This window comes from Anabas testudineus, chromosome 4, assembly GCF_900324465.2.
Source record: "Anabas testudineus chromosome 4, fAnaTes1.2, whole genome shotgun sequence".
Taxonomy (NCBI): Eukaryota; Metazoa; Chordata; class Actinopteri; order Anabantiformes; family Anabantidae; genus Anabas; species Anabas testudineus.
Genome location: NC_046613.1, coordinates 11,847,073 through 11,871,604, shown reverse-complemented (window position 1 = coordinate 11,871,604; position 24,532 = coordinate 11,847,073). Strand labels below are relative to the sequence as shown.

Here is a 24,532-nt window from a genome sequence, read left to right as displayed (position 1 = left end):
CTGTGTGTATGGCATTGTGAGAGTGGTAAAGTACTATTTGTGAGTCTTTTATTTTAAGTATTTTTTAATTATCTGGTCCAGTTAATCCAGTCTGAAATGTAAAGCCATGAATCGAGTCACTGAAAACTGTTTTCCAACTGAGGTCCACCTACTTTTTTATAGCTTTGTTATCAGATATTTGCATCTACAGTTTGGTCTAAAATAATACTTGCTGTGGAGTTCACACCCTGCACTCTTGTTTCCCTAGTGTCTGCTTTCAGTAACTTGCATAATAAATGGAATAACTGTACAGATCAAAACCTGCCCTTAAAAGCTATTGAGATCTCATGTAGCTGTCATATGCATACAACAGGTGTTTTTAGTGCTATGTAAATCGGTAAAGCATTTCTATCACTTAGTTGAGACTTGAATAAAAATCTCAGCATGGCTTTTGTTTCTGTGGCATTTTGTGTTGTGCTTTTAAATAATGTTTTGTGCTTGTGCGAAAGATGATTTGTAGCTTTCTGCTACTTACTGTAGGCTTGTGAAATAATTAGTTATATAAGACAGTGCCTGGCACACTTATGTTGAATTATAGGACAAAATCTAAGACATGGCTTTATTATATATAGTCTATGACAGTAGGATTTACTGGTATTTTCACACAGACGGTTTGATACACTAGTTTATTTTTCCAAACTGGGGGACTGGACCTTTAATTCCTCTGATACCCACATGAGAATCTCGCATAATACTCAGTCAGCTGACTTCAGTCGCCATTTTGTCAGCCATTTCCTACACTCATCGGTTGCCAGCGTCTCTGCACAGCACAGGACGCCCCGTCTGGCCTCAGATTCATCTACCCGGGCTTGGCAAACAGCTGCGGATCCTGCACACACGGTATCCGGGTGGATGAGAGACAGTCTAGCGGGTCGGTCGGCACCCACTAGACCTCTGCAAGGCACTCGGCTCCGCAGGACAGTAGCGGTACAACTCTCAGATAGACATGGCTTTGAAGATAGTCAAAGGGAGCATCGATCGGATGTTCGATAAAAACCTTCAGGATTTAGTACGTGGCATTAGGAATCACAAGGAAGATGAGGTAAAACGATCACCGAGCAAACACTGTCACCTGGAACATTTTAAACTCCAATGTTCATTAATGTTTTAAGTCAACATGTATTACAGTTGCAGTTATCGGTGACCAGCTAGCTAACGTTAATGGCTAACGCTAACGTAAATTAACGGGTAGGCTGGTCAGCTAACGTTAGCGCAGTCATTTCACTCGCTAGCTAACAGCTAAACACTTCTTTCCAGCGGGTGGTGTTGCAGACTGAATTTGAATTTGAATTTGAGCACCTACTAAATAAGAGGTTACGAATTGAATGCTGTTACTAACTTTATAGCAAAGTACATGTTGGGAAAGAAGTTTATTGTAACGTTAGAAGTGTAACTGACAGCTAGCTAGCTAGACTAGCTAACTGTCAGGGGAAGCAGCTGACTAGCTAGATTAACTATCACGATTACTTTCTGAATCACACCAGTGTGCAGCTAATGTGTTCACTTGTACCACCAAATGAGGCCTTTCGTCAGTCATGTGAGGACAAGTGTCCAGAGGTCTTAAATATCCCTGTGATATTTGTCCCTTACTTTAGTTGAGGACACCAGCTTATTATGTACCTTAATTCTTAATGCTTACAAATGCAGATGTGATCATCCTGGATGTTTATATCTAAACTGTGTCTTATATAAACGTGTAAATCATGTAAAATGAGTCAGACTGCAGCTTGTTTAGAACATCCCCATCGGTGATCGAAGGTGAAGTCATCTCTGTCACAGCTCAGACTCATCACAGCACCAGACCCGAGTGGGAGGAAGGTCGGATGGGCCGATAGAGGGCACTGTTTGGGACAGCCGCCTCCTCCTCCTCCTATAAGCTCTGTATTGGTTTTATTCGACCTTGTTCCTCCTATAAAGTGCTATGTCAGGCAGTAAGCTGACATAGCTGATAAAGCTGACTCCCAGGTTTGTTGCTGTGCAGACCTGTGGTGTTGTGCACACCTGTCTTAAGCTGTAGCTTAGTTGTGACCTGTAGAACATGTAGTGTATAGAGCCTCTGGGCAGCATTTGGGTTGGATTTCTTTCCCTTGGCATGGCAGATCTCACAGGAAATTTAAACATGGGGACATAAAACATCCTTCCAATTATTTTTTACATATAAAAACAAGCAGTTAGATTATGTATTTTGTAGCAGACCTTTTAGTGTGTGATCTCTTGATCCAGTTTGTCAGTGGTAACTCAATCTGAGCAGTCCAGATTAGATGGTGGTGGTTGCCCAGTCAACACTGAACAGTTTCCTAAAATATTAATACGCTGTGTGCGTGTGTACGTCAGAGTGTGTGTCGAACCTTTTTACTGACCAGCCCATACAATGTTTGTTTTTCACATGTGCTGAGACTTTGCACAGTTCATTCATTCACTCTTCGTTCCATGCCTTTGGAACAGAAGGCACATAGTAGAAACATGTGAAAAGGTCTAAACTGTAATTCAAAGAAATACTTATTTAAACGGTTAAAGAAAATTAAAGAAAGAAAATGCATTAGCAGAAGTTAGAATCAGCTAATACTCAGCCTGAAATACTTCTTTTTTTTTTTTTTTTTTTTTTTTTTTCGCTTGGAAAGTGTCAGTCTTCCAGGGAACCTCCAGCTCAGCTTGCAGTCCTGGGAGAAAGGTTGCCAGTGTTTACTCAGTGACAACTATGTCAGTTATTTCAAGGGGTTATGAATTGGTCATTGAAGGAGAGTGAGCTGGAGAGGCACTATGTGTGTCTGGTGATAGTGAGTTGAATACCTTCCAGCTTGCCCTTCAGCCCTGCTAGCCACAGTTTCCCCCATCCACCCCCTACCTCCTCTTGTCACTGTTCTGTCTCATGACCACACACACATGATCAGCACAAACTCAAACTCCACACAGCCATATGCGTTTGCTTTGCAAGGTTGCTCTTCTCAACAATAGTTGCTATCTACTGTTGAATGAGCGTAGGGCCTACATTATTCTTTCATTACTTATGGAAGTCTTGTTTATTATAGCGAGCAGCTATTTTTTTACTTATTCATTCAGGCATGAAGTGCTGAAATAAGGAATTGCTTTATTCGATTTGAGGGCAATGGGAAGTATAAAATGTATGCAATCAGCATAACTGCTTTTTCATACACATCCTTAGATATGTTTTATTTTCATATGTCCTACTTCACCATTGTTTTATTTATTCCTGTTTCTTAATTCTTCAGTCCTGTTTTTCATTGTGCTATATCGCATTATATCGCTCATATATGTAAGGCACATTCCTTTGTACATTTTACAGAAATTGCAAATAGAGAGAATCTGATCTGATGTGATACAGTTGAGTCTTTTGGTCATGTTTATTTTTGTTGTCTTTTTTTGTGTTTATTGATCTGGCCCGTGATTGATGACTGTTTCATAGGAAAGTGACACCATTTATTATGTGTCGGTTTCAGTCATAACTTTCACCTTTTAATTAGAGACTTGTTGAATTTTAATTTTAGCTCATACCAGAAACACTAGTAGAAATGCGTTATAATTTTACAATAACAAAACAACAGATAAACCAGGATTTTTCTTTTTTTTTTTCCTCTTGTGCTCTGGATATTGCTTCACCTAATTTGATAATGTGTCTGTTGTTTGTCCTCTCCGTTGTCTGCCCTTAGGCCAAGTACATCTCCACATGCATCGATGAGATCAAACAGGAGCTCAAGCAGGACAACATTGCTGTCAAAGCCAATGCTGTGTGCAAGCTCACCTACGTAAGTAACTTGATGAATTTGACCTTAAAGCAGCTCTCTGCTAGAGCACCTGAGCATGCTGGAGATTTAAATTTGTTATCTTTTTGTTTGCTCAATTTCATATTGTGCATATTTTGTTGACATAGACAAGTGTCAACTGTCTGACTGAGGTAACTATAGAAAGGAAATAGACACACTTCAAACATTGTGTATTATTTCTCCTACTCAAACAGACTGATGCTAAATCAGAGTCTATTTTTTTAATTTAAGCCTTTACCACGGGCTAATAGTGTTGGAAGCCAATTTGTACATTTGAAATAATGTACATGTGAATATTTTGCTTTTAGAGTTGAAAAATTGTCTCTACACAGCCAAATAGCCAGTAGCCAGCACTTATTGGGAAGAGTGTACAGTTTTTTTTATCCTAGGCCTACATTTTAGATAGCTTTTTGCAATTGGCATCTGTGCTCATGTTGAGAGCTTTCAGCTCAAATCTGTGCACCACAGGGACAACTTACAGATCACCTCCTCTTTTTATTTACCCTCTCTGTAAAATTTCTCTTCTGTATTACAGCTTCAGATGCTGGGCTATGATGTCAGTTGGGCAGCTTTCAACATTGTTGAAGTCATGAGCTCGTCCAAGTTCACATACAAGGTATGACGGCAGAATAATAAGTTCTTGGAAATACCGCTGTCAGAACACATCAACCAGTATAAATGCCAGAATCCACTGTTGTCAAGAGCCCTGGAGTCTTGAAGATGTCCAATGCTAGTGATGATCGAAGATGCAAAAGAGAAAGACTAAGTTAGATTTCCACATAGATACTCACCCAAAAATAACTACAAATAGTCCTAGCTAATTCTTTGTACAGTACAGAGCAGATTAATCTCTATGGATCTGCTGCAGGTTGATGAATGCTTGATGTAGTAGAATTGTAGTGAAATGTGCAGTACACAGTTACACAGTTAAAATGCAGCATATTTGTATTTCTGTCTCCTTGCCGCTCTTCCTGCAGAGGATTGGCTACTTGGCAGCCTCACAGTGCTTTCATGAGAGCACAGATGTCATCATGCTGACAACCAATCAGATCCGAAAGGTCAGTTAGGCTTTTGTTCTTTAAATCATATAATAGGAGTGTTTCAGAATAGAATATCTCCTTCATACAACCTTTTCTTACTCTTGAACTGTATTTTACCCAATTTCTTTTTGTTTTTTTCTTTCCAGGATCTCAGCAGTCCTAACCAATATGACACAGGTGTTGCCCTCACTGGCCTTTCTTGTTTTGTGACCCCTGACCTGGCTCGTGACCTGGCCAATGACATCATGACACTGGTAAGTCATAGTGAATATGTCAAGTGGTTTAACAAGGACTTACACTCTTCAGATTTTGTCTTACCGCAGGTAATTTTCACCCCTTAGATCCTGCAGCAAGTGTTATTCCCTTTTGAACTCAACTGTCTGTACAATGTTTGCTGTTTTCCCACGACAGATGTCTCACACTAAGCCCTACATCAGAAAGAAAGCAGTGTTGATTATGTACAAGGTGTTTCTGAAGTATCCAGAGTCCCTGCGCCCTGCTTTTCCCAGGCTTAAGGAAAAACTGGAGGACCCAGACCCAGGTATTAAGACTTTTCTCTGGAGTCCTAAAGCTTATGTTACAAAATTTAGTGAAGACAATGTTTCTTTGTGAGTTTTCTTTTGTGGCTTTTAGTTTGGATTGATACACTTTCTCTCATGGGAAGTTACTAAGTCATGGACTCACTCGCTGGCACTCCTAGGAACAGGAGTTCTTTGTCACCTGAACCCCATGAATTATTCATCGGCTAAGAATATAGAGATTATCAGCTCATTCCTGATTCTGTCTGGGAGTGTTCAACAGTTTATGTAACTTCCTATTGGAAGGGGGCATTTCATACTCTCAAATCTTTGGCATATTGACTGTCAAAAGATTCAACTGCTTCAAATTAAATATTTTTGTCATATTGCATATATTTTATGCATTTAACTTTTATCTTTGTGTTCATACTATCATATTAGTTTTTTTTACAGTGAACAATAGTGTTTGAATTACAGTTATATCAAACAATTTATGTTTTGATGATTACTGCTTACTTGTTTCTTGATTACCCTTGTTCAGTCTAATGTGTTTTCTCCTCTTTAGGTGTCCAGTCAGCAGCAGTAAATGTTATCTGTGAGCTGGCCCGGAGAAATCCCAAGAACTACCTGTCTCTGGCCCCACTCTTCTTCAAACTTATGACCTCGTCTACTAATAACTGGGTTCTCATTAAGATCATCAAGCTGGTAAGTCAGTGGGGTGTGGGTGACTATCTCCCCTCACCAACATTCACATACAAGTATGAATCGGTCAGAAAAGAGGAAACGATAGTAGCTTCTCCACAAGCATTGGCCTCTAGAGCTAGGCCTTGCTGCAGTGAGTCACTCAAGTTGCATTGCAGAAAGCTTTGTTTTTGTAACAGAACCACATTGTTTGAAAGTATACAGTCAGTCAATTATAACAAACAGTAAAATAATATTTACAGTAGTTTCATTTTAGAAAATTATACATATTTCTCCTTTCCCCTACTGCGATGTGTCATGCCATAATGTGTTTTTTACAGTTTGGTGCACTCACACCACTTGAACCACGACTGGGAAAGAAGCTGATCGAACCTCTTACAAACTTAATTCACAGGTGAGATTCAGATGCTTTGTTGTAATTTTTCCCAAAAGTGTCAAAAACAGCAGTGTGACGTGATACAAACATCAGTAATAAACATAAACATTCTGCACTCCCACTCTGCCGTCTTCTCTTACAGTACTTCGGCCATGTCTCTGCTGTATGAATGTGTCAACACTGTGATTGCAGGTCAGTATTGTGGGCAGGTTAGTGGTGTCACTCCACTCAGTTAGTGCGTACAATAGTTAACCCTACCAGGAAGTGGAATTTTGCTTTTTGATTATTTTAAGACGTATAAAATAGTAACACATTGAGTATCTTTTGCTTCCATGTCCAAGTGTAGTTTTGTGTAGTTTGCAAAGATACAGATTATTATTACATCATAACAATAGATAGCATCTACAGTCACCCTTTTCAGTCCTACTGAATACAAAAAAAAGCTATTTTTAATTTGTACTCTTCAGCTTTTATCCTTCCACAGTTAATTTTCACCTCTTGAACCCCGCAGCTTCAAGTACCTCAGTAGACAAAGTGTTATTCCTTTTTTTTTTTTTTTTTCTTTCTATTATACATTTTTTAATTCTCAAAATGTTTAGTTCTGATTCAATGTGTTTGTTTATCTCACACTGCAGTGTTGATTTCCTTGTCCTCTGGGATGCCCAACCACAGTGCTAGTATCCAGGTAAGTCCCTGAATATTACTTCTCCATCTGCTCTTTTTTTATGGTTATATCTTCACTTTAACCCTTTCCACTCCAGTTAAACTGCAATGCATGCTTTCAGCAGTTCCTTTCAGTTCGCAAGCCTGTCTGTGATTAACATCATGTTAGAACAGAGCAACTGTTAGACAGGCTACCAAGTCTCATCCAGTTTACTCTTATATAATAGTAATAATATAATAATAATAGTAATGTTATCATTACTAATACAGTAATGCACAAAAAAGCTATTCTGCACCATCAAATCCAGTCTCCATTTCCTTTGCTTTTTCGTTTATCTCATTACATCTCTTATGTTTTCTAAAGTGTGGCTTTATGATAAGACTGAAACTGGTGTGGAAAGGTTTATGGTGTTTTTAACGCCTCTTCCATTCTCCCCCACTCTCTCTCTCTCTTCCTCTCTCTCAGCTCTGTGTGCAGAAACTGCGAATCCTGATAGAAGACTCGGACCAGAACTGTGAGCCCTCTGTCAATGCCTGCAGTGTGTCATTTTCTCATTGTCTGCGTGTTTCTGACTGTGGAGCAGTCCGCCCTTTTTAGATGACAAAAACGTAGACTCCCTGACTCTGGATAACTCGAACACTATTACCTTTTCACTCTTAATTGGGTGGCCTGTTCAGAATACCTTTGCACTTAAGTCATCGTTGTGTCCACATTAAACTCAACTCAGGACACGGAATGTGAAAAACATGCAGCCTATTTTTTGCATTTTTTATTCTTTTTTCTATACATTTGAAACAATTTTTAAGCATTAAAATTGGCTCTATAAATACATTCCCTTGAGTTGGAGCTGGGATTGCTGCATCCCACTATTCGAGTTATCTGGAACTCCCATGCATAGTTATATGTGTGGAGTAGACCACTTGTAGCTAGACTTCTGGGTTTAATAGAGTAGACTGTGAACCTTTGGTGTAAGGTTGTCTTTATTCATTTTATTCAAAACATAAAGTGATAAACTGATGAATACCTGGATGACAGGGCACACCTTTCCAGGAATTTGAAAATACTTCACTTATAAAGTCACTAAGGCAATGTCACAAATGGAAAGCTGTCCAAGCATATTTGAAAGGAAGAGGGTATGATGGTATATACCACATTTAAGTTACATTTAGATAACTGACAGAGACTGAAATGAGTATCATGCTTGATGAGATGTGTTGTAGTTTACTAAAGTAGAAAAACTAATTACTGTTGCCTCAAAATCAATAGTATTCAAAAACCTTTTCCAATCCCAGTTAGAAAAGATCTCTCTAACATAAAAGCGAAATAAAATAAATACAAAATATCGGATAAGGGCAGAGAAACTCTGAGATGGATAAAACAGGGCAACAACAGACTGTGTTGGAGTTGATTGAGTTTTTAAATGTATTATGCTGCAGACCATTTTCCTGGTGTTTCTACAGTGTATTCAGTGCAATGGCCAACCTCACCCCAAGGTCACTACCCCACACATACACACACATTGATCGAAGAACCTGAGAGGCATTTGTCTCTGTCAGATTAGATGATCAGAAGTGCGTGATTCAGCAGAGTTCAAAGAATCTTCAAAACTTTTTTCAATAATTGACCAGAAACCGTTGCCAGAGATACAACTAAAGGCTAAAGTATAACATAACAAAATTACCATGTAAAATGTGTGTGTTGTCCTGTGTTCGTGTGTGTGTCCTTTCCATTGTCGTGAGTGTTTATTTGTTCTTTTCCTTCTAATATTTTGTTTATTTCCATATAGATATTTGTAAATGGTTTAGTGGAACAAAACAGTAATTTATTTATATTGAATCTATATGAAGAGATTTTTTGCATATAGACTGTATAGTTTTACTAGATGTATGTAGACGTATGTAGGCGGTAGTATAAATTGAAAGTTTTAGTAGTCCAGTTCAAAAGAATTTTACTTTTCTCTTCTGAGTAACTGAGTCACCAATTATCAGGTCTATGAATGATATTAGAAAATATTATAATGGCAAATTTGTAAACGCTAAGGGACAAAACAGAGATGTACAGAGGGTGCAAAGAGCCAGGGGTGTAGGAATGTGTCTTTAAATGCTTTAAGTCCATATGTGTGTGTCTGTATTTATGTAGTGAAGTACCTGGGACTGCTTGCTATGTCAAAGATCCTGAAAACCCACCCGAAGTCAGTGCAGTCTCACAAGGACCTCATCCTCCAGTGTCTGGATGACAAGGATGAGTCCATCCGTCTAAGAGCTCTGGACCTGCTCTATGGCATGGTATGGAGGCAAACATTTGACGTTTACATTGCTGCTGGTAAATGCCAGAGTCCAACTGCTGCTTGCAGACTTTACAAGATGGCTTGATTTGTACAGTATAGTTAAAATTTTACTTGGCAGTAAGATAGTAGTGAGAGCAGAAGTAGCTGATGAATATAACAACTAGAACTATAAAACTAAATTGTGCCATTAAAATATATTACAGTGAACTGAATTTGACTAGTTCTGTCTCGTAAGCGATAAATGTATTTTTAGATATTTGTTTTATTGAAAATGTGAACTTAATCAACTGGTCTTTGCTTTCCCTAGGTATCTAAAAAGAACTTGATGGAGATTGTAAAGAAACTAATGCTGCATGTGGACAAAGCAGAAGGAACAACCTACAGAGACGAGCTGCTCACCAAGATTATCGACATCTGCAGCCAAAGCAACTACCAATACATCACTAACTTTGAATGGTCAGTCTCACTCCGCAGCAGCATTGTCTTATGTTTCACTCAGACTTTGTGTTTGCAATCATTGACATTGTATATAACTGTCCCTCTCCATGTCTGCTTGACAGGTACATCAGTATCCTGGTGGAGCTGACCCGATTAGAGGGCACACGACATGGTCACCTTATTGCCTCTCAGATGCTGGATGTTGCTATTCGAGTTAAAGCCATTCGGGCCTTTGCTGTAGCCCAGATGGCCACTCTGCTGGACAACGCCCACCTGCTGACTGGCAACATGCAGCGAAACGGCATCTGTGAAGTTTTGTATGCCGCAGCTTGGATCTGCGGTGAATTCTCAGAGTATGTTGATTCCCCTTTCCCCTCTCTCGTGCTCTCTCACACACAAACGTACATAAGAATACAATAAAACGCATCACAGTTAATTTCCTTAAACAACAAGGAAGGTAAACCCACAGTAAAGTAGTACACCCTGCATAAATATTTCATGACTGTATAATGGCATGGCCTTTGACCCCATTTGTTGCCAACAATGAATCCACAGGGAAATGACTGACAGCTTGGCTCAGATACTGTGCTTCGATACAGCTCTGTGTTTCTTCCCTTTGTTATTATCCAGAGGATGACAGCCCAACCTGACTGACAGTTTACACAATCATTGGTTCTATTTACACACACAGCAGAGCTATCTGTCACTCTAAAATGGACTCAGTGACATTTGTCTTCTCTTTTCACATTTCAGAAAAACTAAACAAAAAAATCCCACTGTGATAAAATGTCTAGAATATCATGGTATTTTCAGATAGTGGGGACCATCTTCCAACCTGATGCACTTTCTGTAATTTTGTCTCTATCAAGCCAAAATGTATAACCTAAGCAAAGTGTATATACTAGAATGTTACAAACCAGGAAAAACAGAAAGGGATCTCCACTTCTTCTCCAGACACCTGGAGAATCCCATGCAAACGCTGGAGGCCATGCTGCGACCAAAAGTGGCCACCTTACCTGGCCACATCCAGGCAGTGTATGTGCAGAATGCAGCCAAGCTGTTTGCCACTGTGCTAAAGAGTCAGGAGGGGAACACAGACAGCACAGCCGCACAGGAAACCATCCAGCTGATGATAGACAGATTGCCGCTGTTTGTCCAGAGCGCCAACCTGGAGGTGCAGGAAAGGGTAAGATAAAGAAATACATTTTTGTTTGGCTAAATTAAAATAGATAAAATATTAACCTGTGTCAGTGAAGACAGTGTACATCTTACCTAGGTTACATATTACATACGTATCTGATGAATACAGGTATTCATCAGATACCTATGTAATATCTAATTAATGTGGTTGTTTTACCCTCTGTCATGTCGGCAGGCATCTTGCATCCTGCAGCTTGTCAAGTACATCCAGAAATTGCAGCAGAAGGATGTAGAAGTAGCAGAGGAAGTCAGTGCACTGTTTGCTGGAGAACTTAACCCTGTAGCTCCCAAGGCACAGAAGAAAGTGCCTGTTCCTGAAGGGTGAGTTGTCTCAGTAGACGGAAAATGCGCATATATTAAAACAGCAGTTAAAACTATATAATTACGTAGATGGATGTTATTTCTGATCTAAAGATCCTTAATTTTCTTTTGAGTCTTGAATTGTGAAATGTTTGTTTTTGTAGTCTGGACTTGGATGCGTGGATCAACGAGCCTCCATCTGAGAGTGAATCCGAGGATGAGCAGCCCAAGGCTATTTTTACTAAGGAAGAACCCAAACACTCCCGCCCCCGTCACACAGAGGTGGACGAGAAAGAGCTGGCAAGGGTAAGCTGGTCAATGATCAAAGCTTCACTGAATTTTACAGTTTTATAAATAGTTCAGGGCTACAGTGTTGAATGTTTTCATGTTGTGTATTGTAATATTCACTCAAACAAAAATGTAGGAAAATGTTTGTGTTGTTTTTGCTGCCTTAACTTTTTGTTTAAAATATTGTACTGCAAAAGTTCATAAGTTCATAGTCTTGATAGTTATATCGCTTCACCAAAATGCCACATTAAAATAATTAAGATATTCATATTAAGTACAATAAATAGACAAACATGATTAACTCTTCAACTGTAAGCATGCATACATGAACTCCTAAACAATACAACCAATATTGACTTTTACTCCGAGTTCAGCTTTAGTTTAATCTGGTTTTTAATGTGGTTCTGGTTCAGGCTTTAACAGAATTAGACTGTTTTTCAATGATTAATTTAATGTTGCTCTTTTCCCCCACTCCCAGAGAAGAGAAGCTAGAAAGCAGGAACAAGCCAACAACCCGTTCTACATCAAAGCCTCCCCATCCTCTCAGAAGGTGTGCTCACCAACCAGTACTCGGCTGCATTTTTTTCATTCAATAAAGTATATTTCTGTTTAATTCAGTGTGTTCAAAACCTGACTTTTATACCTGAATAATATAATTGAATGTAAATAAATGTAGCTAGACTTATATACACACAAACTAATAAACAAAATGTTTTCTGTGGAAGGAAAAAAAAGAAATTGTGTTTTAAATTTGTTATTTTCTGTGCAGGTTTACCAGGAAACCCCTGGAGTTGAGCACATCCCAGTTGTGCAGATTGACCTCAGTGTGCCTCTCAAAGTCCCAGGTGGGAAACACTGTCCTAACACCACCACAAGATGCTAATGTTATTACTTTTAAAAGATTAAAACTAAGATTAGATTGTATCTATTGCATGTTTATTTTAAGTTCCTTTTCTTTCTGTTGCTTTATCCTGTTCCACAGGTCTGCCTATGTCTGACCAATATGTCAAGCTGGAGGAGGAGCGGCGGCAGAAAGAGAGAGCAGAGAAGAAGAAGAAGGAGAAGAAGAAGAGGAAAGAAAAGCGCAGCGGAAGAGGGAAAAAACACGATTCTGGTCCGGAAAGCGAAGAGGACATCACACCTGCTCACATGGTGGACATAGTTACAGAGGAGATGCCCGAGGTACACTGGAGCAGTGTCAACATAAAAAAAAGTATTTATGGATAAATTACCACAGACGGCATGAAACAGGGCTCATAAAATAAGTGTTATTGTAAATTATTTTATTTTCTTTCCAGTATGTTGTTCTGTATCTCAGTAGATATGTTCACAGTGTGTGTGTGTGTGTGTGCTGTGGCAAAACAGTAAGTTATTAATTAATCATTATTTTTTTATTCCACTGTGTCATTGCTTTAGAATGCCTTACCTAGTGATGATGACGACAAAGACCCCAATGACCCTCACAAAGCCCTGGACATTGACCTGGATAAGTGAGTGCATGTAGACAAAGACCTGTAGGAATTGTTTTTGATCTTGATATTTTCTTGTCTCAAATAATTCAGCATTTATTCCTGATTAATACCTTGAGCTTCCTGGCCATTACATCAGAGGCCATGTGACTTGGCCCTTTCCCTCTTCTGACTTCTTCTCATGGCTTTTTGCTTCCTCTTTTCTATGCCTACACACACCCATTACTGCCTCCGTCTATGGCAGTTTGATGGAAACGGCTGGGCGTAGGTGAGTATCACCCCAGCCATAGGCCCTGGGCTCCGACTGTACCTGGTCTGCCTCTTTCTGTTAGCTGTCTTGCTCTTCTCACTAACATAGTTATCCTCTCTTTGCTTTTTACTATGCTTTCCTTGGACTGTGCAGCACCTGCTACATAATTCTGCTCTTTCCTTGTATTTTAATTCTCTGTAATAGTAGCTTTTGAACTAGTATCTAGTATTGCTTTTCTGTTACGCTGTTCTAAGCTTGATTATATCATCAGCTCTGTTTTTAAGCAAACTCTTTAGTTCTGACCTTAAATAAATAAGGATTCTTCTGAAAAACATGAGTTTTAATGGCCAAAGGGCGATTTTTACTGGGCTGCTGTTGATGTTCTCAAGGCTTTATCTCTTTCATCACCTGTCCTCCTGGAATAGGCTCCTAAAAGCATTTCAGCATTTGTTTTTTGTGGTAAAAAATAATCCACATCAACATGCTTTTAAGAAAATCTATCCCAGGAGTTAGGTCCTATAATTCTTTTGCTCGCTTTTCCCAGATCCTTGTCACTTTAATTCAGTAGACTTGCCATGCCTCCAAATTCTCACCAGCTGTCTTTTTAAGTGGATTCTTGTCTGCCCTTAGTGGAAATGACAAGCACATGTGCCCTTAGAGCTATGCTTTAATTTAATATGTTGAAAACATAATTAAAAGTTAGTGTACAACTCAAGTCATGCCTGTAGAGCATATATTTATATCTCGCACCTTTCTGAAAATTATCCTTAGTATCAATGACTCATTTTTTTGATTGTAGGTGACTGGTGGATTCCATTTTGTTAGTATTACTTCAGCCCGCTGCTGCTCTCTGTCTCAGAGATCTAATAAGCAACTGCATATTAGATGCTTCGGATATATACAAGCACAAATTGTTAAATTTTCTGTTTTTTTTTTTTTTTGTTTTGTTTTTGGTTATAGTGTGTGTGTGTCTGACATAAAGTCCCCAAGATACATCAACAGTCTTTCTAAGAAAACAAAATGTGAATGCAGGTCCTTCCTTTTGCTTAGAAACTTCAAATTAAACCAGAACCAGACAAAATATGTACATATGGTGATAAATCTCTTGGAAACTAAAAAAGAGAGAATTAAAAATGTATCTTATACATGTTGTTACTGTGACATAGAGTAAGTGTGCCTTTTTCGATTATAGCCAGCAGGGGGCTGCAGTGTATATCCTTACTGGTTACAGGGACAGACTTAGTGAAACAGCTCCCATTAGTTCAGTATGGAGGAATTAATTATATCTGTGAATGTCTAGTGCTTCCAGGTCTATTAGAAGAATGGCTTAACTCAACGCTTTGAATGAGACCTGACTGCTGCACAGTGCGCTATATGTTCTTGATGGATTGCTGCACCTACAAGCCTTGATCACTTAATTAAATCACTTAAAATTAACACTTACCAAAAACTATTGAACATATTTTTTTAGAGGATGACACTAATTTAAGTTGGACCATAATGACTGTATATGTTGTCGTTTAAGCAAACTCAAATGTGTATCTGTATGCTTTTGTTTGTGCAGGCCTCTTGCAGACAGTGAGAAGCTACCAGTCAGGTCACACCGAGCAGCAGAGACTCCAAAAAGCCCGGGAGAAGATGGAGAAGCACAAAGTGCCTCCATACAAGAACCCAGAAAGAAAAACGGCAAAGAAAAGAAGGAGAAGAAGAAGGATAAAGACAGGGATAGGAAGGTGAGCTCTTTTTTTATTGAGGGTTGTACGCCTGTCTTACTAAAAAAAAAAAACAATCATATCATTATGTCTAGCTGATGAAGCTCTTGGTTAAAACCTGTAAATCAGATTTATGGAGCAGTTTGAGCAAGAGTACAACAACAAAAAACTGTCAACCGCTCTGACGTGATGACTCAGTGGTTGTGTTTCTAAACCTCATTTTGACACGGAGCCTAATTTATTCTTCTGTTTTTGCAGAAGAGCAAAGAAGAGAAGAAGAAGAAAAAACATAAAGATGAAGAAAAGGAGAAAGATCTCCTTGGGGGTCAGGCAGACGAGCCTGAGGTTCAATCAGAAGAAGCAAGGGAGGTGGCCCCACCGCCCACTTCCACCAGTGCTGAGGTATGCTCTTGTGAAAGGGTGGAGCAAGGCTGTTTCCTACTTAGCAACACAGATTGTATCTAATTATTTATTTGATCCCAAAACCTGATTCATTTAAATAATCTGACCAATATCAAACATTGCTCAGGAATACCGTTAAACATAGTGTACAGTGTCTTTCTTGAGGATACATGCAAATGGATATCTTTGATCATTTTCACTGACTCAGCACTTCCATTGCTTCTTCCCAGCCTCTCTTTCAGTGAGCTTTAGTGATCAAGTATCAGTTCCCTTGTAGCCGACTGTGCAGGCTCTTGCCAAATACTTGATTTATTCATGAAACAGAACAGTGTTATCTCTGTATCCATTTTCATGAATAGTAGTAAGATACAGAACCTTTTTGACCCTCACCCCTCTCACCTCCTCGCACTCCTCTCCCTCCCTTCCTCTTCTAGGTTTCGGATCTGGATTTCTGGCTCTCAAACGCTCCAGTGCCCTCTAACACCCAGGTTGAGTCGCCCCCCTCTCTCTCTCTCTCTCTCTCTCTCGCCATCTTCCCATTATCTCCTCAGTTCTTCTGTCATAATTCTTTATTTTATTGATTTGACTTGTACGTTAAATTTTGCCATGCATTCCCGCTCTACTCTTGATATGGATCAGTTATGTTTTTCCTCATCTTCATACTTCACCTTTTTGATACATCTTCCTCTCTTTCACAGGTCACATAGCACTTTCCTCTCACATTTTCCAGTCCCCCTCTGTTTTCTAGCATGTATATGTACACAGTATGTGTGTGTTTGTCTCACAATGCCAGTAGTTCTCTTCCTCAGCTTTTGTTTTGCTTGCTGGGTGTCATGTCAGGTTTCATTTCAAAGTGGTTGTTGTTGTGTTGGATGGTGGTGACAAGTGGGTGCGAGTCACCTGATGTTCCCTGGAATGTGGCCTGGAGTCAGTTCTTTGATGATGTGATGCTGTAGTGACAAACAGCGAAATATATCAATGCAACAATAAAGGCAGTGAAGAAGAAGAAGAGTGCTAGCTGGTAAACATTGATAGAAACAATGCAGCATTTAGGATATTTAGGAAATGGCTTTGTCGAGCATACATGCAGATTATTTGAGAGGTATGGTTTATAAAGGTTCTCAGATGCTGATAAGGTAATTTTGTTACGTTTGGACACAACCATGCCGTCATCCTGTTTCCAGTGCTCTGTGCTAAGCTAAATTGACTGACTGCTGGGCAGACAGATATGAGAACTGTGCCAATCTTTTCATATTAACATTCAGCAAGAAGGCAGATTTTGTCAACACAGACTTTATTTTTTTGTGAAACCAGGTCCGTCAGGCATTTTAACATCTTAACTTTTCTGAAAGAATTCTGTTTTTTAATTATGCGAGCTGTTAGCCCCAAAGCAAAAGATGACCCAGAAACAGGATCTGTCATAGACGCTCCTTAATAAGTCTTTGTAGAAGACTTGTTTTTGTATTGATTGACACCCTAAACAGCAGAACAGGCTGTCCCTGATCTGTGAGCAGCAGCTTGAGTGGATGGTTAGTGTAGTCGGTTAGGAAAATCACACTTTGTGGTCTCTCAGAGCAGGTTAATTGTGATTTAGCGATCTTGCAAGTTTTACTCTTAGTTTAACAAATCTGGTATCAGTTCAGTAGGTTGCAGCTGATCATGAACTTGATATTTTTTGAATGATTGAGAGAACTCACTAACTTCACTTACCTCTGTCAACACAGAAGTGGCAACACTACTGTAGGTGTTAGTTGTTGTAGGTGATTGGTCTTGCTAATGCTTTTCTCTCTGTGTGCTTGTGTGTTTGTGCGTGTGTGAGAGCAGGAAGCAGCAACAGCAGCAACAGTAGCAGCAGCACCAGAAGCAGCCCCCGTCCCCAAGGCAACCTCTGGCATGGCGCCAGACTCTGAGCCTGATGAGCCCAAAGACGCCGAGACAGAGGAGACTGTGAGTCACCACTGATGAAGCACTAATTGCAAAGTAGAAAGTTTGGCTGCAGTGCAAGAGATCCCAGTTCACAGTGACCTGACAGGATGCAGAACATTGGCAGCTCTTCTTGTACTTGTGTCAATGATGTACTAGAGATCTGCCAGTTCTAATGTGAATACCGTGGTTATGTTTCATTACCAATTTAGTTTTTGACCATTTGAATTTCTAATGGATTGTCTCCATCTTCTTTGTGGTGTTTCAATGTTAAGAAGTCCTCAAAACACAAGAAGAAGAAGCAGAAAAAGGAAAAGGAAGAGAAGGAAAAGAAAAAGAAGAAGCATCATCACCATCATCACCACAGTGATGGAGGTGGAGAGGAGTCTGTGCAGAATGGCACTGTGGAGGAGGAAGAACCACTCCCGGTACGTGTTTGCCATCAGCATTTAACAGCCAATGAAAAGAAAGTACTCGTAATACAATCCTTCGTGCCATCATTGCAAGAAATAATGATTTCCCAATAACGCTGAAAGTAAGGTAGCATCCTTACATCATTCTGTTTCTATACCATGAGTGCCGTATGTAGGCTGTAGAATCTATCGTGATTAAGATCTGTGTCTTCTTACCATTCACTGTTTAAACTCACTGACTGCTGCAGTCAAACACACACTGCCTTGCTTGTTATGCATCAGCTAGGTAGAGGCAGCTCATGTTGCCTAGTTAGCATACAGAGTGACAGAGAAAGCCTCGTCTGACCTGCTCTTCTTTTCTTTCAGCCCATGTCCAATTACTGCCTGCTGGCTGAGAACTCCTACATAAAGATGGTGAGTGATGGCGAGTGCAATGCTGCAGGAGAGATTTTTACCAGTGGTCCCTTTTTTTTTTTTTTTTTTTTCTTTCTTTCATTTATACCTTTGCCACCATGTGGCCACATATTGATCATATCACCATCAGCTGACTATGTGAACATCACATAAATAGTCATGATTTTGTGTATTTATTTATTTTTAATCAAATTCAAAATCCTAGGCAGCTTGTTCCAGTGAGAAGAAACCTCACTATTCTTCAACATACACACACACACACACACACACACTTTTGTATGGTAGTGATTGTGAAGAAACACGTTGACATAATGCATTCCCTAGACCATTTTAATGCTACTCTGTATTGATTTTTAATTGTTGTACTGCCTAACCCTAACCCCAACCAAAACCTAATTTTAACCCTAAAATCTAGTCTTAACCCCAAAATTGCTCTTTAAACACCCGACTAAGAACCAGCTATAATTTCTTTTGTAAATATGCAGGAGATTTGCAGTAGAAGTGTTTAATCAATGACTTTCATTTGTGTCCCACTGTAATAATAGCTTTTTTTCATGCAGAACATCAGGAAATTGCCTCGCACTTCCTTTTCATTTGAAACATTTGAGATGTTTATGTCACAGGTCTGCATCTTCACATCTGCATCAGTCAAAATATTGCTGGGAAGGTTGCTGTGATTGGTAAATCTCTTGGGGAAACTACAATGTTTGATCAAATTAACAGAGATGTTATGGTGATTGTGGTGGTGATCCAAAGGAATTGGTTATAATTGCATTAATTGTTGCAATTGCATTATCGCAAATTCCCTGGAGGCGCTGATAAATGACAAAACATTACATGAATACGTCACACATTATCACATTGTATTGGTACTTCTTTATCTGATTTAATCATGCTAATGGTCGTTCATTTGCGATAGAGGGGGATAATTAAAAGGTTTGCTCTTAAATTGGGTGTGCCTGCTACATGAAACACTTTCATGTGGTTACTTAAAAGGATAGATGTATTTCATCATCTAATTGATCATGTGATTTTTGTTTTTTGTTGTTGTGTTGGTGTGTCGTTATTTTCTCACATCACATGAATAAGCAAGCAAATGTGGAAACAGCCCTGCTAAGGCTCCTATGTGTGCTAATAATAGTGATGGGAAAGTTATCTAAGACAAAAGTAACTAGGAGAAAAAAGCAACATAAGCAGATCTCTCCTTTTTCTCTTCCTGTCTTTAAAGATGATGGAGGATGCTGACGAGGTATTTGGTCTGTTCTGCAAGTGACAGAAAATTAACTATCAGATTAATTAACTATTATTTAGATGTGTTTCTCTGTTTTTCACAAACTGACCTGTATCACAGACTATGCTAATCTTTCTGTAGCGCAGCTGTGTTGCGTCACCTTCTGACAATGATTCTGTCCTTGTGACTTTGCTCACTCTGATTTCTTGGAAAAAGCGATGTGTTGGTTTGATAAATCAGATTTGCAGTGTCCTTTGTGTGCCTTCTTTATATAATCATTGGCCAGTTTTAAAAATATAAGAGGGAGAATTAGATGTGCAAATTAATTTATTAAATATTTTATTTTCTCTCTAAGGTGTGTGACATCCAGGGAAACCTGCAGGATGGCAGTCAGGTAGTGGTGTCTGTTATTTTTGAAAACAAGTGCAACAGCTTCCTCAAATCAATGGAGTTCAACGTCTTGGACTCTCTGAACTCCAAGCTGCAAAGGCCAGAGGGGTCGGGTCCACATGATGGTCTCGTCGTCCCCTTCCAGCTTCCACCTGGTCAGTAATTAACAGCAGAATAATTATCTTTAGCAGTTTGAGTTATGAGTGTGATTATCTAACCATAAGATGTTCTCTTCCAGGAGTGTCAAATGAGGCACGATTCGTCTTCACTGTGCAGAGCATTGTGATGCCACAGAAACTGAAGGGAACGCTCACCTTCATAGTAAAGGTCAGTAGGAAAATGCAAAAAAATAAAGTGGCAGCAGAAAACACAAAACAAAAACAAAATGAATTGGTGATTTATTTTGGGGTAAATGGATTTTGTCTTTGAAACCAGTTACAGCTGAAACAATGTGATTTTAAATCCTCCACTTGCTCTGTTTTTTTTTTTTTTTTCACCCAGATGCCTCTACAGGTTAGCAGACAATCAAAGTGTCACATTACTTTCTTATCCTTATTTGTTGGTGTGTTCTTACAGAATGAGGATTCCTCCACTCATGAGAAACTGGATTTCAAACTGCACTTTACCTGCACCTCCTACCTAATCACTACTCCTTGCTACAGGTTGGTGTTTAAAATTTTCTGACACTAGAGGAAAATCCACCAAGTCACTGAAAACCATCTGATTTATCCTCTGGTGACCATGAATTTTTGATCACCAGGTTTACTTTTTCAAGCATCTTGCTATAACCTGGCTTGTTTCTGCTAACAGTGATGCATTTGCAAAGCTGCTGGAGTCAGGGGACCTGAAGGGCAGTTCTGTCAGACTGGAAGGCGTTAACATGCCCTTTCACCACCTACTGGCCAGAATCTGCTTCCACCACCACTTCTCTGGTACAGACGCTATTTACTGTCCTCAAGTGAAAGACTTCTATGATGATGAACTTGACATGCAGTATGCAATGTGTTGTTCCAGTTGTGTTATTTACAAAGAGAAGTTCATTATAATGTTTGTAATCTAAATAACACACCATACAACTGCATGTAGTTACCTCGCCTGGGCTAACACTTGTGTTTTTGTACATTTTATTAGTCGTCGAGAGGATCGACTCCTGTGCCTCCATGTACAGCAGGTCTATCCAGGGTCACCACGTCTGTCTGTTGGTCAAAACTGTAAGTGAACCAGTTCACTGCTCACCCGTTAAGGAATATCCATAGTGAAATGTAGCACCATTTATAAATAAAAATGTGATTTCGATTTTGTCTCTCTCTACTTCCTTATTTTCTGCCAGTCTGGCCAAACCGTATCCATTGACGCTAAATGTGACGAGCCGACGCTGCTTGGGAATGTGCTGGATGAGATCAAGCAGACCTTCTCTCAGTGCTGATTGTGTCTGACAGCCCCAGGATTCCCCCGACCACTCCATGCTACCCCCTTCCACGCTGAAACACAACATGATCTTGTTACAAAACACTGCGGCTGACAGTATTGCCCTATTTATTAGTCCTCAGATTTGCGAGATTTCTTTCCCTTTACCTCCTACTTCAGTATCCCACAGTCTGTTGTTTCTCTGCACCCTGAGCTCAGTGGTCACTCCCTGACACTTATTGTTTTACAGATTCACTGTGTTCATGCTCTGTCTTCTCTGCAATGCACTTTCATTTTTACCTTCTGGTTTTCAACCCCCTAAAAAGCCACCCTTTTCACCTTGACTCTGACTCTGTTGTGAGCTTTTTTTTCTGGATGCCCTGCGTCCTCTGCTCTTTCCTGTATACATTTCCATCCTCCGCTCTGTCTGCAGTTGAGTCTGTGACAGTCATGTAACGTAATGTTAACAACTGGACTTTTGCTGTTGATGGTTGAGATGTGTTTTTACTGATTTGAAGTATTTTTGTCTTTTGGTTTGTTTTTTGTTGTTTTTGTCTGAAGCCTGTCTGCGCCTTTGTCTCGCCCCTTTCTTTCCGCTCACTAAACATCAGTGTATGTGCTGCTCATCTGTGTAGGCCTGGAAATACCATGTGATTGACTCTTTTACAGACTGGCAAGCTGTAAAATGGCACCACTGACCTGGTGCCTGGGGAACAAACAGACACTGGATGACTGTGTGTGAGAATAATGCAGAGATTAAACCAAAGTTACACATAAGGTATGGGTTTTGAAGTTGTACCAGAGCTGTTGCCCCACTTGCCTTTTGCCAAGACCCAGAGCAGATCTGCTAGTGTTAGTTTAACTAAATCCTTGTGTGGCACTACGGGTGATTTGTACAGTAGATTAGTGGTTTTGCTCTGTGCCTTAGCCCCGCAGTCTGACCTACTCCAGCGCTTCATGAGTCTGGTATATTCCCACATCCTCCATCGTATATCTGCTCCCAGATTCAACTGATTCAAGTTGTTTTTTGGCCATTTAAAAACAGAATTCTTCTCAAACAAGAAATTAAAATGCAAGAGTACAAAATGAAAGAAAGAAACTCTGACACAAGTGTAATGTAATGTTAGATTTCTATATCAGCACAGGATGGTTTGCTATCAGGTCAGTGCTGCCTATCTCAGCTGGCACTTCAATGCAAAGCTGGAGTTGTTAGTTGTATGCTAGATGTTATTTTGATGTAATGACACAGAAGCATATTGTTACCGCTATGGTGCTATAGGCCACCATTTGTGTCACCACATGGTCAAATAAGTGACAGAAAAATCTGACATGGAGAGGGCCACATTATATCACTGCCCTGGCTCCTTTATCTGAAAAATTCAAAACTATGACTAGCTTAAGGATGACACTGTTTCACCATCAACATTTCCCAATGTTTAAAACCTGTTGGTCTGTATGTCTGGTCACTAAGGTTACATTAAAGTTACATAAAGTGGTCAGTAGTTTTAGTTTCCCTCTCCATCAGTATTGGGCAATGTGGCTTCCACTGTAAGGAAGCATGCACTTTGACAACAACAGAACGCAGTTTTTGTCTGTCTTCATGTGAAATCATGTGAAACATTTGCGCCTGTGCCACTCTGTCATTTGCATTACAGTCACTGCACCCAAGCTGGCTGTCACCCAGATGGCGTGCACCCAGATAAACTCCAATGTTCCCTTTCTTTTCAGAATCTGCCTTGTTACTATTTTGTGCATTGACATGTCATGAGGAACATAACATTTTTAAAAGAAATGACATTCACTTAGAAGTCTCTCAGAGGCATTTGATGTTTTAATTTGTGTTATTCAAGTCTGACGTCACTACCCAGTTCAGCACGACTTAGTAGTAGCAAGATAAAAACTGACTTGGTAGCGTCTCTGTTCATATATACTGGTAAGGCCCTTTCACATCTGTCTGTTGAAGAAAACTACAATAATGATGTTTGTGACCTGAAGGTCAGGTGACTCATTCCATGTGATCTTCTGTCCAATGCTAAAGTCTGAATACAGAGGTAATCAGCTGTATATCCAGAATGTCAATAGTAAATAAGTATGTATGTACACCATGTTCATGAAAATGACAACAAAACTCAAAAAACACCTTCCCTAATCACACGTTGTCCTAATTCTGATCATTTTTCTTGTGCATAATGTTTGATTAAAAATTTGTATATTGCATGATTAGGAATGTACACTTTTTAATTCTCTTTTTTTCCCTGATCCATGCTTACCCAAACAAGAACTTGTCATTCCATCTTGTCATTTTTCTTTGTAGTTTTTTTTTTTTTTTTAATGATTTACTTGGTTTACATGACCATTCTCTATTTTGATGATGTTTTATCTATTGTAAGTTCAGACAATTAAAAAAAAGTGATATCGTTGAATGTCTTAAATTATTAAACACAGGAAGGAAGGGGATTCTGTTTGGCGTTAAGAGGCTCTGAAAAATAGGTTGAGCAGAACAGGTGATTTGTAGGGTGTACTAAGACGAAACCCAGTCTGTCTTAATTCTCTATTGGTTCAGTTGTAGTGAGTCCTGTTTGGCTGGTGACTTTGAAATATACTCTGATATGACTGATTTTTTTTTTTTTTTTTTTTTAAAGGTCCTGTCTTTTTATTTCTCCATACTCAATTCTCCATCTGTATAATGCAATATGTTTTAAAGGGGACACCATAAATGATCTACATTCCCTTTAAAGAAAGTCCACCCCAATAAAAAATAAAAGCTGTAAGATGCTCCTGTAGTTTTTTGTTTTGTAGTGAACCAGTAAACACACATGCCAAAATGTTTTGTTTTATATTTTCTGGGTATGGCAAAAAGGGACGACAGATGGTAGAGTGTGTGTGGAGGACACAATCACACGTTTATTGATACCATTATTTTTTTAACTGAGAAAGGATATTGGATAGAGATTATTGCTTGTTCACAGTAAACATTCGTAGATGTAGAGTAATGCTTTGAACTTCAGTTCCCAGAAAGCCTTGCCGGGCAGCAAAAGTAATCGAGACATCCGTACTGACTGACAGTGAACAGCTGAGCGGAGTAAAGTTCAGCTCACAAGGCCACAGATTTTAGTTGCATTGTTTCATGTATAGGTAGTTTAAACACAAAGGTCCCTCAGCCGAAGTCCCGTTACCGCTACATGCACTCTAAAAAGAGAGGGGTTAGCTTTCCTTAGCATCACTGCCAAGCTAACCGGGCTAAAAAAAGAAACGCGTTTCCTGTGTAGACTTTCAAAATAAAACAC

The 24,532-nt window shown here is 39.4% G+C and overlaps 1 protein-coding gene across 3 annotated transcripts; it reads left to right on the top strand.

Moving 5' to 3' along the window:
- Positions 1-771: 771 nt before the first annotated feature.
- ap3d1 (adaptor related protein complex 3 subunit delta 1) lies at positions 772-24,016 on the top strand. 3 transcript variants are annotated; one of them, XM_026345108.2, is made up of 34 exons: positions 772-1,081; positions 3,708-3,803; positions 4,357-4,437; positions 4,799-4,879; positions 5,008-5,115; positions 5,273-5,402; positions 5,945-6,084; positions 6,402-6,475; positions 6,600-6,649; positions 7,093-7,142; positions 7,587-7,635; positions 9,261-9,406; positions 9,716-9,864; positions 9,969-10,199; positions 10,801-11,032; positions 11,222-11,367; positions 11,511-11,652; positions 12,113-12,184; positions 12,404-12,479; positions 12,617-12,816; positions 13,051-13,124; positions 14,918-15,086; positions 15,324-15,467; positions 15,902-15,955; positions 17,292-17,414; positions 17,666-17,818; positions 18,170-18,217; positions 18,778-18,840; positions 19,804-19,993; positions 20,077-20,165; positions 20,415-20,500; positions 20,649-20,770; positions 20,970-21,049; positions 21,169-24,016. In XM_026345108.2, exons 1-34 carry the CDS (start codon positions 986-988, stop codon positions 21,262-21,264), a joined length of 3,840 nt encoding a protein of 1,279 aa, XP_026200893.1. In that variant the 5' UTR covers positions 772-985; the 3' UTR covers positions 21,265-24,016. The 3 variants fall into 3 exon arrangements, with proteins under 3 accessions (XP_026200893.1, XP_026200894.1, XP_026200895.1); XM_026345109.2 differs by lacking the exon at positions 18,778-18,840; XM_026345110.2 differs by lacking the exons at positions 15,902-15,955; positions 18,778-18,840.
- The last annotated feature ends 516 nt before the right edge of the window (positions 24,017-24,532 follow it).

What these genes read in the sequence shown, in the direction of transcription:
- ap3d1 (XM_026345108.2), top strand. Translation starts at nt 986, where the DNA reads ATGGCTTTGAAGATAGTCAAAGGGAGCATCGATCGGATGTTCGATAAA. An exon ending in ACTGGAGGACCCAGACCCAG is followed by an intron (nt 5,403 to 5,944) that starts GTATTAAGACTT and finishes TCTCCTCTTTAG; the next exon opens with GTGTCCAGTCAGCAGCAGTA. An exon ending in TGTCAACACTGTGATTGCAG is followed by an intron (nt 6,650 to 7,092) that starts GTCAGTATTGTG and finishes CTCACACTGCAG; the next exon opens with TGTTGATTTCCTTGTCCTCT.